At 48.1% G+C, this 12,503-nt stretch overlaps 2 protein-coding genes across 3 annotated transcripts in view; one reads left to right on the plus strand and one right to left on the minus strand.

The window, feature by feature from the left end:
* Positions 1–12,503, plus strand: part of LOC108108706 (teneurin-m) — a 117,159-nt gene that overhangs the window by 69,243 nt on the left and 35,413 nt on the right. The window lies entirely within an intron of this gene.
* LOC108108707 lies at positions 9,853–10,997 on the minus strand. Its single transcript, XM_017216816.2, has one exon. The coding sequence runs from the start codon at positions 10,712–10,714 to the stop codon at positions 10,037–10,039; it is 678 nt and encodes a 225-aa protein (XP_017072305.2). The 5' UTR covers positions 10,715–10,997; the 3' UTR covers positions 9,853–10,036.

Below are 12,503 nucleotides of genomic sequence, written 5' to 3' on the forward strand. Positions count from 1 at the left end.
CACCACCTACCATCTACATATAAATCCCATTCGGAAAGTGTGCCGCTCGGCCTCCATCGTGGCTGTCTAAAAGCCTCCGCAAAGCAATTTTTCCAGCCATATGCAAATAGAACCCGCAGCGAACCCAAACCGCCCATCCCCGTTCCGCGGCGACCATCAAAAAGCCACTTGACTCATTTAAATGTTTAGCGCTCGCATCGTGCACAAAAATTCCATTTGCCATATTGCTATAAAAATGCAAAATACAAAGAAAAAAGGGAAAAGGGAAAATCGAACCGGCGGAAGGGAAAAGGCCGCAGCATTTTGCAAATTTTCAGCTCTTTTGTTTCCTATGCGCCATGCGCCTAAAATGCCGCCATACATTTGCCATTTATTGTTTTTCCAACAATGTTCTTGGCCCTTTTTTTCCCTGGGCTCTGGGCCCAGTTCGGTTCAGTTCGGTTCGGTTAGAGTTGGTTTTGTTTGTGTTTTCGCTCTATGCATATCCGCAAGCAGGCTTTAGGGATAAAAACATTCGAAAGTGGAGTGAAAATAGTTGGCAACGGGAGCCCAACAAACCGAAAAAAGCCAAACGACCGCAGGGGCCTAAACAGAAACCCGGAAAAAACTGACAAACAACTCCGGCTCACAGATGGCGGCGAATGGCTGTTGGAAGATATGGTGCTGGGTGGGCGGCCTGGGCATTTATGGGTCTATTAATTGAATGAGGCCTTATCAACGGACTTTCATTAGAAGGCGGCGGGTCCTTGATGCATTTCGCTGGCTCGCTCTGAGTTGCATACATTTGGGCGCTCGCCCTGAAAGGGAATGTGAGAAAGTAACGAAAAGAAATAAACAAAGCACGTTGTTGCCCAGCTGCCACTCCCACTGCCCCTGCAACCCACTTCTTTCGCCGTCCAGTATCGTGCGTATACATTCGTGTAGCACACTTTCGGGCTGCCTTTTCTGTTGCTGTGTGTGTGTGTGTATTTGCTTTATGTTGCCTTTTGTTTTCCTTTTGCATTGTGCAAATATACACACACACACCCATACTGTTATCGCATATATATGCCAAGCTTTGTCTTGATTTTGCTGCGTGCCACATAATGTTCCCTCTGTGTCTGTGTGTGTGTGTGTGTTATACTCATTTTTTATCCAAGACATTTGTTTTAGAGCTGCGAGAACGCAGCTGGGCATTTGGCTCACTTTCTGCAGTTCCTTTCTAAAGCTTCGTGCTTCTGCCGATTGTGGCCTGAATTGAATGTGGAATTTGGGCCGGAATTTGGGGCACTTTAACCTGGCAGTTGCACACATCAATGCGGCAGATGGATTTTGCATACGGCACAGCCTAAGTGTTCCTTCTGTCCGCCAATTTGCATTTTGCATATCGTTTATAGGCCCCTCCCCCTGGCCCAAAAGTGCAATTAAATGACTATTTATGAAATTCTATTTGCATTTATGCATAAATTGATAAACATTCTAACCTGCCAGCCGCAAAGTATGCAGCACGGGGGATGCCCAGCAGGGGCTCCGTTGTCATCGTAACGCAAATATTGATTAAATTCTATATCAAATTGAGATTCAGGTTGGTCCACACACACACTGATATGTACATATGTATGAATAAACATAAACGGCACACACAATCACATGACATTTGGCAGCGGCCTCTTCATTCTGCTCCCTCTGTCCCCTCACCCAAAAGCCGAGAATATTTTCATTTCAATTTTTCCACCAGTGCCAATTTTTATGGAAAATATTATTTGTTGACTTCTGGCACCCAAAAGGATGAGGAGGAGCAGGAGCAGGGGCACAGAGCCGAAATGAATGAATGAATCAGCCAGAGAGGGGGAGAGCTGGGGGGTCCACAGCCTACGTTATTTTCCGGGAAAACTTTGTCCGTAATACGCCCGCCCCGTGCATGTAGCTTAAAATTTCTGGGTGAGCTTCTCTACGGCGGCATGAAAAAATGCTTATGCACCATATGCAAATACATATAAAAATGGGCATTCTGCACGATTGGATACACACGCATGCAGACACCATCCCATCAGGGAATGGACAAAAGTTTGCCAGGAGTTGAAAGTATATATATGTGTGTGTGAATATGTGTACCACGCAGCAGAAAAATTGCATAAATTGCCACAACCAGCGCGTAAAAAGAGAGCATTCGAAGACGGGGCATCCAAAACAAAAGTCTACATATTGCGGGGGATGCCGCAGGAAGGGCGGCGCATTCCTGTGCTGTGCTGTGATTCGGAACCCGCCAGGCGGCAGCTGCTCCTGATTCCGAGCCCGCTTTCAACTCCGAACCAGTCCCCATCCTGTCCACCTTAAAGCTGTGATAAAACGCCGCCAGATTCACGTCCTGATTGGGCCGTACTTTGCACCTTAAATTGTTAATGACCCGAGAGGAACATCTACAATGGCTGCTCCCTGCACTTGAAAAGGACGACTGAGCATTGGCCATGCAAATGTAAATGGCTTCCGCTGTTGTCCGCCTGTCCACAGAAACTTTTTAGCCCCACATCTCGTCTAGCGTGGTTTCTACCATTGCCTGCTACGTTTTCATTATAATAACAGGCCATTGCGGCATTTTGATGCGGCAGTCTACTGCCCAGCACTTGCCTCAGTTGCCCCAGCCCACCTGCCACTTTTCCCTTCCTGTTGCTTTAATTTTTCATCGCTTTCGAGGTTAGTTTGCAGAAAAACTTTCCGCTGTCATTGACCGCTTGCTTCCACTCTCCCAGGAGGCCAGTCGAAGTGCACCGAGCCGACCGCCTAGTTCAAGCGCCTAGACTAGAGCCCAACCTGCCGGGGATGTCCTGTCTCTGGTCCTGCCGCCCGCCCATGTGTCCTTCAGTCATCTTTGCTCCGCACAGTCCAGTTCTGGCCAGACGAGTCCAGTCGAGTCGTCGAGACTCGCAGCTCGAGAGTCGGGAGTCGAGAGTCGAGAGTCGAGAGTCTAGTTCACTGTCTATTGGCCGGTCGTTATTGCTTTCGACTGGTTCTGGTTCTGGTTTATCGCTGCTGCCAGCCATGGAAATACTCGTAAATTTGCTAGCATTTTTCCAAAACCTCAACTGACCTCCGCCCCCAACTCTTTCTGGCTGGACTGGGTGGCGGGGATCCCCAGAAAGTGCTTTAAATTTGTATAAATATAAAGGGAGCATAGTGAGGGGCCAAGAGATATGGATAGAGCGAGAGCCGGCACGTTTTGGTTTTTGCTGCTTCTGCTGCTGCTGCTGCTGCTACTAAATTCATTCATAATGGGTTTTTGCCCCATTTCGGGGTGGTGGCAGGAGTACCCCTCCACCCTGTTCTGGCCCTGTATAGTGTATATAAATTTAACGTTTTTACGCAAACTGAAATTTATTATGGCGCAGCATAGTAATTTATATTTTATGCCTGCTAAGTACGGAGCCCTTCCTTGGCACCCGTTGAATGGATATGTGGCATATCCTTTATCCTGCACTTTTCACGCACAATTTTAATTTTATCTGCAGCGGAGGAAGGCAGGTGGCGGTAATGGAGGCGGAACCGTTCTTATATCCATTCGATCTGCGTTTCGGCTGCCATTTTTTGTGACGCAACAAATTGCCTTCGTGTTCCGCTTGGCACTTAACTTGCCAGACGTACATATATATGTATATGGTATGGTATGGTATATGTGCGAGTGAGTGTGCATATATCAGCATACATGCATTTGTGTTCGGCCATGGATGTGTACAGCGTTGGCTTTAGCTTTGGGTTTGACTTTGGCCAGAGGTAGGAGCTGCGGCCATTTCGGTCCTCGTACGTGAATTTAAGTCCAGCTCCTGCCGTTGCCATTTCTGTTGCTGCATTTATAGACCAGGCAATAACCATTTGGCAACTAGAAATTGGCATTTTATGTTCGCCTGTCTGGCCTGTCCCCTCCCGATTCCACCGTTCTCTGCATGTGTGTATCCTTTGATTTTTGAATGCAGATTGTTGCGGGATTTATTGATATTGAGTGCGATTGAACCGAACGACCCAAGTGGGGCCTACCCAAAGCTCTGCTCTTTGCCCAAAATACCTGGAATTCCCGTCTACTGCCGACGAAGCGGAAACCGTTTCGTAAAAGTACTTCTTAGGCGACTTAATTAGGCGAAAGGATAAGTTTGGCCCGTCTGGGCTTGTGAATTTCTTAAAGCATACTTTCAGGTGCGCATACGAAATTACTTGGCCCAGCCCCGGTTTCCTTTGAATCCGTTTCGTCTTGGCCCGTCCTGGCCTCCCTCCGAAAATATGCAGCGAAGTCATGCGGAACATTAACAAAACAATGTTTGCCATCATCCCCAGCTTTCCCAGCTTCCTCAGCATCCTCGGCATCCTTCGCAGCTGTCCTTGCTGGTGGCATTTATATGCTGCATAATTATGAGGCATGTGCATCGTCTAGATGGAGGGGTGGTGTCTGCATAATTTATATGTTTTTAATGATTTCGCCCTTCGCAAACAATTTTTAATGATTTTCAGATGGCAACACTGCATTCTGCATTGCTCGTGCCATAAGATTTGCCGCTGCGGCATCTATGTGTGTAATTAAAATTGCAATGCACACGAACCGTATGTGGAGAGTGACTTGGCTTTTGTTGGTGCTGCTTCTGTTGCTGTTGCTGCTGCAGCTTATCCCCCGTCCCATATAAATATGTTAATTAAAATAATGTTACCCGGTTGCACAAAAAACAAAAATGCCAAGCAAATGGCTTAGAATAGCTTCGCACATGGACGAGGGTGGCAGGCAGTGGCATAAAGGGCGAAATGGGGGAATGAATGAGTTCCCTGCAGGCTCGCTTTGTCGCCATTTTGCATTTACATGCCACGCTCGACGCCTTTCAATAGGCCCCCGTTCGTTCGCAAGGAGTGCGCACATTACTCGACATTACGTATACGCAGTGGAGCGCCTGGCCAGCCACACAGAACAGAATGTAAACAAGCAGGAGCAGCACCATCGGCAGCCTCAGCAGCTGTGGGTAGTGACTTCCGTTGTGGGAAATGCCGACAGTGTCTGGGCAACGTCTTTTGTGCCTTTTCTGCTTATTCAAAATAAATTAAAAATGGAAAAGGAAGTGGGAAGTGGCGAGAGGGAGGGCCGGAGGGCTAGAGGAGCCTGGGGAATGCAGCCAGCCATCGCATAATTATGAACTTGAAAATTCCTCAGGACGGGGGATATTGCATAATTATTCAAATAAAAAGACGCTGCGTTTTCTCCGCCCATTTACTTTCTCCGCCGGCATCTTGAGACACGTCGAGTGGTTCAATCCTTTTGGGGATCGGGACTCAAATCCCAACAGCAGCAAAATTACTCCATATGAATTTTTAATTGGAATGTTTTTAGAGCGCAAGTGAAAGCCGGCCCAGGCTGGCTCAAAAGAAGAACTTTGATAAATTATATATAGCCGACTATCTCGAAAACCGAATTCATATTTCATTCGACAGCTTTGTGAGCCAGCCTGTGCGATTTCGGGACTCGAGGCTTCCGCTCCCACCCAGATGATAAGTCATTCAACTGTACGGAACGTAGGATCTTGTGACGTGGCAGGCATCTCGGCTGCCTTTTGCCGTTTATTTCCCATATTTGGCTGCAACGGTCTTGTTGTTGCCCGAGGTCATTGCAATTTTGTGCTGCGACACGAAAGTGTCTGCCACTCACACACAACACACAACACACAAGTGCAACGGAGGGCTGTTCCAAGTTGCCCCACATCCTGCTGCCGCTGCCGCTGCTCCTCTTTCTGGTGTATGAAAATTCATTTCAATTAGTGAAATGGTTTTGGGATTTGTACGGCAAACCACCAACGCGCGCAGAGCAGGGGGGAAGAGCGGCAAGGGGAGTGCACGTCACTTTGGTGGCATGCAATGAGCGAGTTGCAACAGCAGCACCGCTTGTTGCAACTTTATTTACCTTTACCTTTACGTGGGACATAACTTGTAAATAGAGATACGAACGGAGGGTTGCATGTGTGCGCTAGTTTGCGGCATGGGATTTGCGGCAGGATTAAGAGGCATGCGAGAAACTTATGGCCAACATTCCCGCCCCATCGTCTTGAGGAGGCCATTGAACTGCAGGTCCCCGATTAAAGTGTGACCGAATATGCGGCCCACAGCCGAAAGTATGCCAAGGCAACAAATATTTAAATTTTAATGCGGCGGAAACGAGACCAAGTTTACCCAACGTAAATGTGTATTTAAAACTTTTTCGCTTGCTGGTTGCTGTTGCCTGTGCCTGCCCCGCAGCTTGTTTAGGCAACGTAACAAACTCGCTTTCCTATCTGCCAACATCTCTCCCTGGCTCTGCGCAGCTTTACTTAAGTTGCTCCCCCGACGACACTTTTTTGACGCTGTTTTATCAGCGGACCGGCGGCGGCAGCAACAACGAGTGTAACGGAATTTATGCAACTAACCAAATGTTTTTGTTTCTGCATTTTTATCGCCCTAAACGTTCCCCCCAAAAAGAAAAGCGAGCGAGTGTGTGCGACTAGAGTTTTATTTTCCCGCAGTTTTCCTCAGGGAGCTGGCTTCAATGAGAATTCGCAATCTGGTGGCGGGTTGGAGCAGAGAGGCCAGAGAGTCCTCGGCGAGAGAACGGCGTCTTCCAAATACCCTTATGGTAATAGCCTTGACTCCTGCCTGCTCTTTGACCCCCAAAAATGGACCATCGCACACACTCGAATTTGGCAGCTGTATCGGTCAGAGAAATCTTACTTTCTTGAACGGAATCGAAAAGTTTTCTGGGAGCCAGACAGAGGGCAACATATTGTCGCACTCTATAAATTATGCGCATAACCAGAGAAACCCGAGCCGGCAGCAGAGCCAGGAGTCAGGAGTCAGGAGCATGTAAAGCAGCCACCCCCAAGGATCCTTCGCTTTGCGGGATTCGGTTCGGTTCGGTTTCTGTCTCGAAAGAAAGAGAAACCAACCAAGCATAACTATTACAATGGCAAAAAGTTTAACTAGTCATGTGAAGTCTCTCCATAGAAAGCTCCATCTCCACCTCCTCCTCCATTTCCATTCCCATTTCCGCCCCGTTGGGTGGGTTTAAATTTACTATTATTGCTTTACCTTCTACATGTGTAATGGGCCTAGGCTGGTGGCAGGAAACCACAGCATTTGTTCGGGGAGTTTTGCCTTCGGAGTCGTTCAAACAAGGTGAACTGGGGTGGCTGCTTGCTGCCTTAGTTATGGGCCTTAAAACTTGTCACACTTGTCAGCAGAAAGTTTCCGACAGCCCGAAGATGAATCAGGCCAGAGAAAGGGGTAGCCAAAGTTTTGGAACTTAACAGCAACGACGAGGCAAGAGGAGGGGAGGATGGTTACTGTGGTTATTTGTTAACCCAATCAGCATCGGAATTCTGAGCCGGCTGGGATTATCAATGATGGCTTTGGCCAATTATCGAATATTGTCGCGCCGAAAGGCAGAGAACACGTGATTGATAAATGAGATTTAGCTTTTGCGGCGCCTAATTGTATGCAACGTGTGCAGGCAGGCACAGGAACAGGCCTCTCCCGAAGACGAGCACGGGCCAAGGACGCACAGGGGCACACTCAGATAATCACAAACGACATAATCACAGCAATTAGGTGCATTAGTTTATGGTCAAGCAGCAGGCACACAGAAGGGACACCCATCTGACAGTCGGACATTGAGACATTCAGACAGACCAACGGGCAGGCCAATTGCTGTGCCTGGTTACGTCAGTTAGATGGTCAGTTAGTTTGTCAGCTGGCCAGAACCGGCCACGCCCCAATTAGTTGGCCAGTTGGCCTCCACTTGCTCAGCCGGCCGAATCTCGGCGCCTCAGATTTGCTTACAATTGACAGCTGAGTGACATTTGGGACTTAGTCCGGGCTTATATTTTTCGCCTGCAAGACGAACATCGAGTTGACATTCATTATTCAAATGTCGCACCCGCATGGCAGACATTCCGTAATCCCGGCTTAGTCTTTCATCACACAAACTGATTAGGCACAAGAGAACCTGACAACTGATGACCACAATTGCCGTTTAATTAAAGCCCAAGCTGCCAGGAAATCTGTAGCCTTAGCTACTACAGTGGAGACCAGTGCCAACTGACAGGAGCAGAGAGCCAGGGCAAAGAAGCTGTCATAATCATTGCGTTGGCAGTTTGCTCCGGTAAGGGGTAAGGGGTAAGGGGTAAGGGATTGTTTTCCCAGCGGGGAAGGTGGCAAACACAAAGGTAGGCCTACTCTATTATTCAGTCCACCCTCATTAAACATTGAACCAAATGCTTTTATGGGGAATGAACTTAGGCATCCGGGGGAGGATAAGTCCGCCGTGGCCTGATCACAAGAAGAAACCCGAATCCTTCCGAATTACAGCACTTCGATTGATGTTCAGTCGAATGTGAATGGGAAATCCCAGTTTCCTCTGCCCTTACTATCCTAAATGAGCAGTTCATGCATCTGACAAACATGTTATGCGATAAACATAAATAATTTAAGTAGTTATTCCCTCTTTCCCAACCACAATTAAAAAGCTTAACATTTTAGTGCATTTGGCAGCTCTGGTTTTGTTGGCCCAATATTCCTTTGCCGTTTTTTGTTGGCCGTGCCACTGGAATGCATTAGCCAATTTCGATGTTCCATAATTTATTTGAAATTTATTATTTGGCTGATTGGTTTGTAATTAGCCGGCGGTGGGAGCAGCGGCCATTGGAGGCTGGCTGATTCTTGTGGTAGCCCATAGACCATCGATGGCCCGTCTGTGGTGCTGCAGGATCATTTAAAACCCATTTGGATCGGCCTAATCTTGCCCATCTCGATGGGGCCTGTAGCTAAGTGCATGCAATTTGTTTATCGACATTTGGCGTTAAAGCCATGCCAGGAACTCCGCAGCCTCGCCTGCGTCTGACATTAATGCCAGCGAAAACAACACCCCTCCTACTTTCGCACACATTTGTTAGCCAATAAACTTTTGACCTCATTTTACCGGAAAAAAAGTCGCACACACACACCATGGCACTCGTAAACTAAATGCAGGCGAAAAGGGGTGTGGCCCTGAGTCCGTGGCAAGGGGAACCAACAAAATATTTGTGCTGCCAACCTGGGTGAGGCTGACTGAGCCGGAGAGATTCCGCCTGGGCAGGTTTCGAATAAATAAAAACGACAAAAAAAGGAAGGAGCCAGCCCGGATCATAGAGAACGAGAGGAGCAAGTAAAAATATTTGCACTTCCCCGTGGCAGTCCAATGTTATTTCTGCTCTTGTTATTCCTGTTGTTGTTATTGTTGTTGTTGCTGTTGGGACGCCCACAGCAAGGATTATAAATTATAACAGCCTCACACGGTTATTTATGTCGTGTCAATGGGAATGGGGTGTCAAGCGGAGGGGAGGGGGAGGGGGAGGGATATATCATCAATGCATGCGCTTAGTTGAGTGGAAATAGCTGAAAAATAAAACTATGAATCGGGGCCTCTCTCTCGCTTTAAAGTGGGCCAGGAAGAGATGAAAGGGCCTTAAATCGCAGCCAGCCGCAGAGTCGCACACCCCGGCGAGCTAAGCCAGAGATCTGCTTTGAAGCTTTTGATTTATTTGCTTGATGGCAAATCATTAATTTGTTTTCAGAGCCAAACCAAAGCAAACCGAAAAGAACGAAAAGCTTAGCATGCTTTTCGGCTGCTGTCAGATTTTGGGGCGACAAACAACCACCGCAGAAGCGAAATGGCAGCCAAAAGAAGCAAATTTAAATAAAACGCAAACCAACAAAATAATCCGACACATGCGCTGCCAAATGATTACCCAAGTCCTCGCCCCAAAACCCCGACCTAATCCTATATGCAGTGTCTTCCCTTTTTCCTTCTCTCAGTGTGTGTGTTTGCGAGGAATATAAAACTGGGAAATCACTTCATTTTATTGCACCAACAGGGAAAGCCGAAAGCTGACACTTTCCCAGTGGCTGAAAAAGGGCCGAATCATTAAACGGAAATGAAGGATCTTAAATCGATTTTCTCGTTTAAAGGATAGAAAAGAACTTGCCTCGATTAGAGGGAGTAAAAAGTCGAAAAGGAACTTCTTTGTTAAGGCTTCTCCTTCACTATACCTTCCAATCCGGAAGACTCTTCAACCGTGCTCCTGATAAGCTTATCTAGTTCTGAATGATGATCCATCTGAGGGGCTCTAAGGAACAAGCGGGACTTCACCTCGTCGCCAAAGGTGAAATTAGGCTTCTCCATGAAAGCATCCAAATTTTTGGTGTTTTCCATTGACTCGGGTAGTTCAATGTCGTAGCTAGACTGGCTCTCGTAGTCCAGTGTGCTCTGAGAGGTGAGAGGTGCTCTTTGGAAGGGAGGATCGGGGATGTCCTTCCGCTTCCAGATTCCCTGCTTGTACTCAGGACCGTACTTGGTCTTCATGCGCTCCTCGAGCTCGTCCAGCTGTGGTGGCTCCTCTCGAACCACTCGACTCTGTACAGATTCTCTGTCAGATTCTTTTCGCAGATACTTGTACCCTCCATAGACGAGGAAGGCCACCAGTAAAGGGAGCAGAAAGAGGCCCACGTTTAGGGCATTCAATTCGGGATCTTCGACCACTTGGGTGACATTGACCTTCTCCAGGGCAAAGGGGGGATAGAAGAAGCGGATGACCTTGTAGGTGGCATTGGCCAAAGTCTTCTTGGGAAAGGGCTTCCAGATGTCCACGAACTTCAGAGACCAGTGCGAATCCACCGGGGGCACAGTTACCTCGACAATTTCCATTCTTAAACGTACCAAAAGATTTAAAAATTAAGTTCTTAAATGAAAAATACTCAGAAAAGGAGAACGTTGAATTTTTGAATCGTTGAAAGCGGACTCTACTTGGGACTGAAAAGACGACACTCCAGAAATGACTGATTCATCAAGGGCAACTCAATTAGGCCCGGGAATCCTGGAAACCCTTTAGCCAGACATAAATCATCGCCTACTTGGGAGTCTCCGAATGGCGTCATTGATTTATTAGCAGGACAAACGCTCGATTCGCTGCTGCCGGGAAAAACAGGCGGCGATAGAAGCCGGAGCTAGAGCCGAAGTGGGAACTGAGCAAAACCAGCCAAACCATCATCAGTCACCAGGCAAACAAACACTCCGACGACGACCCAAAGCGCAACGGCGTCATATACAAAAAGTGCTTGCATACATTACTCCGGAACCCATGAGCCGGAATAGATCTGGGACGAGGGAGGAGGGAAAAGGAAGGACGTGGGACACGGGACATGCTGCAGAGTGGCAGAGCGGCTGAGGAAAGGACGCGTGCTTTCAGGCAGAAACACGTACAAGAAATCATGAAATGTTGCCGCCATCATACCGAAAATTGTACGGGTAACGTGCAAGCAATCAAAGTACATGGAGGCAGGACTCGGCCCGACTGCGGCAACTAGAGCGCCTCGACTTTGCCGCTCCTGTGCTCCTCGAGCAGCGCCCACACGTCTGATTTTTACTACACACGTGTGCTGATGTGACGTCGACAGGATTGCGACTGCCTACTGACAACACCAGTGGGCCTGGTCCTGGCCCAGACTCGAACTATAACTCTCCGACTGCGGCTCCGGCTCTGGCTCAGACTGAGACCGAGACCGAGTCTGGCCGAAATGTAAAGCATAGTTGACGCAGACGTGCCAAGCTCGACGTGGCTGTCGTAGAGCCTGCTTTTTGCTGTTTAAGTAAGCATGCAAATGTCACATGCAGTCGGTAGTCGGTAGTCGGTAGTCGGTAGTCGGGGAAGGGGAGTGGGCGTGATAAGCACTCTCAGTTATCAACGTGGGCACGGCTTGGTTTTGGGGCTTGCCTTTTCTTGCCCCTGCCACACATAACTGATGAGGCACTCGTTGCCTCGGCTTGAATTTAGTGATTTCCCCGAGCATGTGGCATACTTTTTATGCGCCTCCTCCACGTGAGCATAAGGAATTTCTGTTTATGGTTATTGATTCTGCCGAACGGAGGTGGAGATAGTTTGAGTTATGGCCGTGGGCTGATTTGTGTCAGCAGGAAGTTTAAAAGAAATTGTTGCATACTTTCGGGCCCAAAGTGGATTACTCTGAGGGTTGCACACCCTCTGATTGAATTGGTTGGGGCGGGATTGGGCTTGGTATTGGGTTTGGTATTGATATTGGGACTGGGATGCGATTGGATTGGCATTGGCATGGCTTGGATTGGTTGGGGACCTGCAATCAAAAGCCTAGTTTAGTGCGTCCCACCCTCGTGGCCCCACTCATAGTTTCGATCAAAAATTCATGGCATACCCGTACGTCGGAGAGGTGTCAATAACTTGGCTGCTCCACTGACACTTGCCACGGAAGCGTTCCTCTGTCCGTCCGTTCGTAATTTACAATTACCGCACGCACAGACAATTTATTTTCCAGCGCTAACAAATAAGCTAAACATTTTCGTGGCCAAGGGCTGCCTCGCTCCCAGGTGTATTGCAAATCAAAAAATCAGGCAGGGCTGGGCACGAACACACGCCCAGGCAATCAGTTAAATGTTTGTTGAACTCACCAGCGTCGAGGTCCTT

This window comes from Drosophila eugracilis, unplaced genomic scaffold, assembly GCF_018153835.1.
Source record: "Drosophila eugracilis isolate 14026-0451.02 unplaced genomic scaffold, ASM1815383v1 contig_2154, whole genome shotgun sequence".
Taxonomy (NCBI): Eukaryota; Metazoa; Arthropoda; class Insecta; order Diptera; family Drosophilidae; genus Drosophila; species Drosophila eugracilis.

What these genes read in the sequence shown, in the direction of transcription:
- LOC108108707 (XM_017216816.2), bottom strand. Translation starts at nt 10,714, where the DNA reads ATGGAAATTGTCGAGGTAACTGTGCCCCCGGTGGATTCGCACTGGTCT.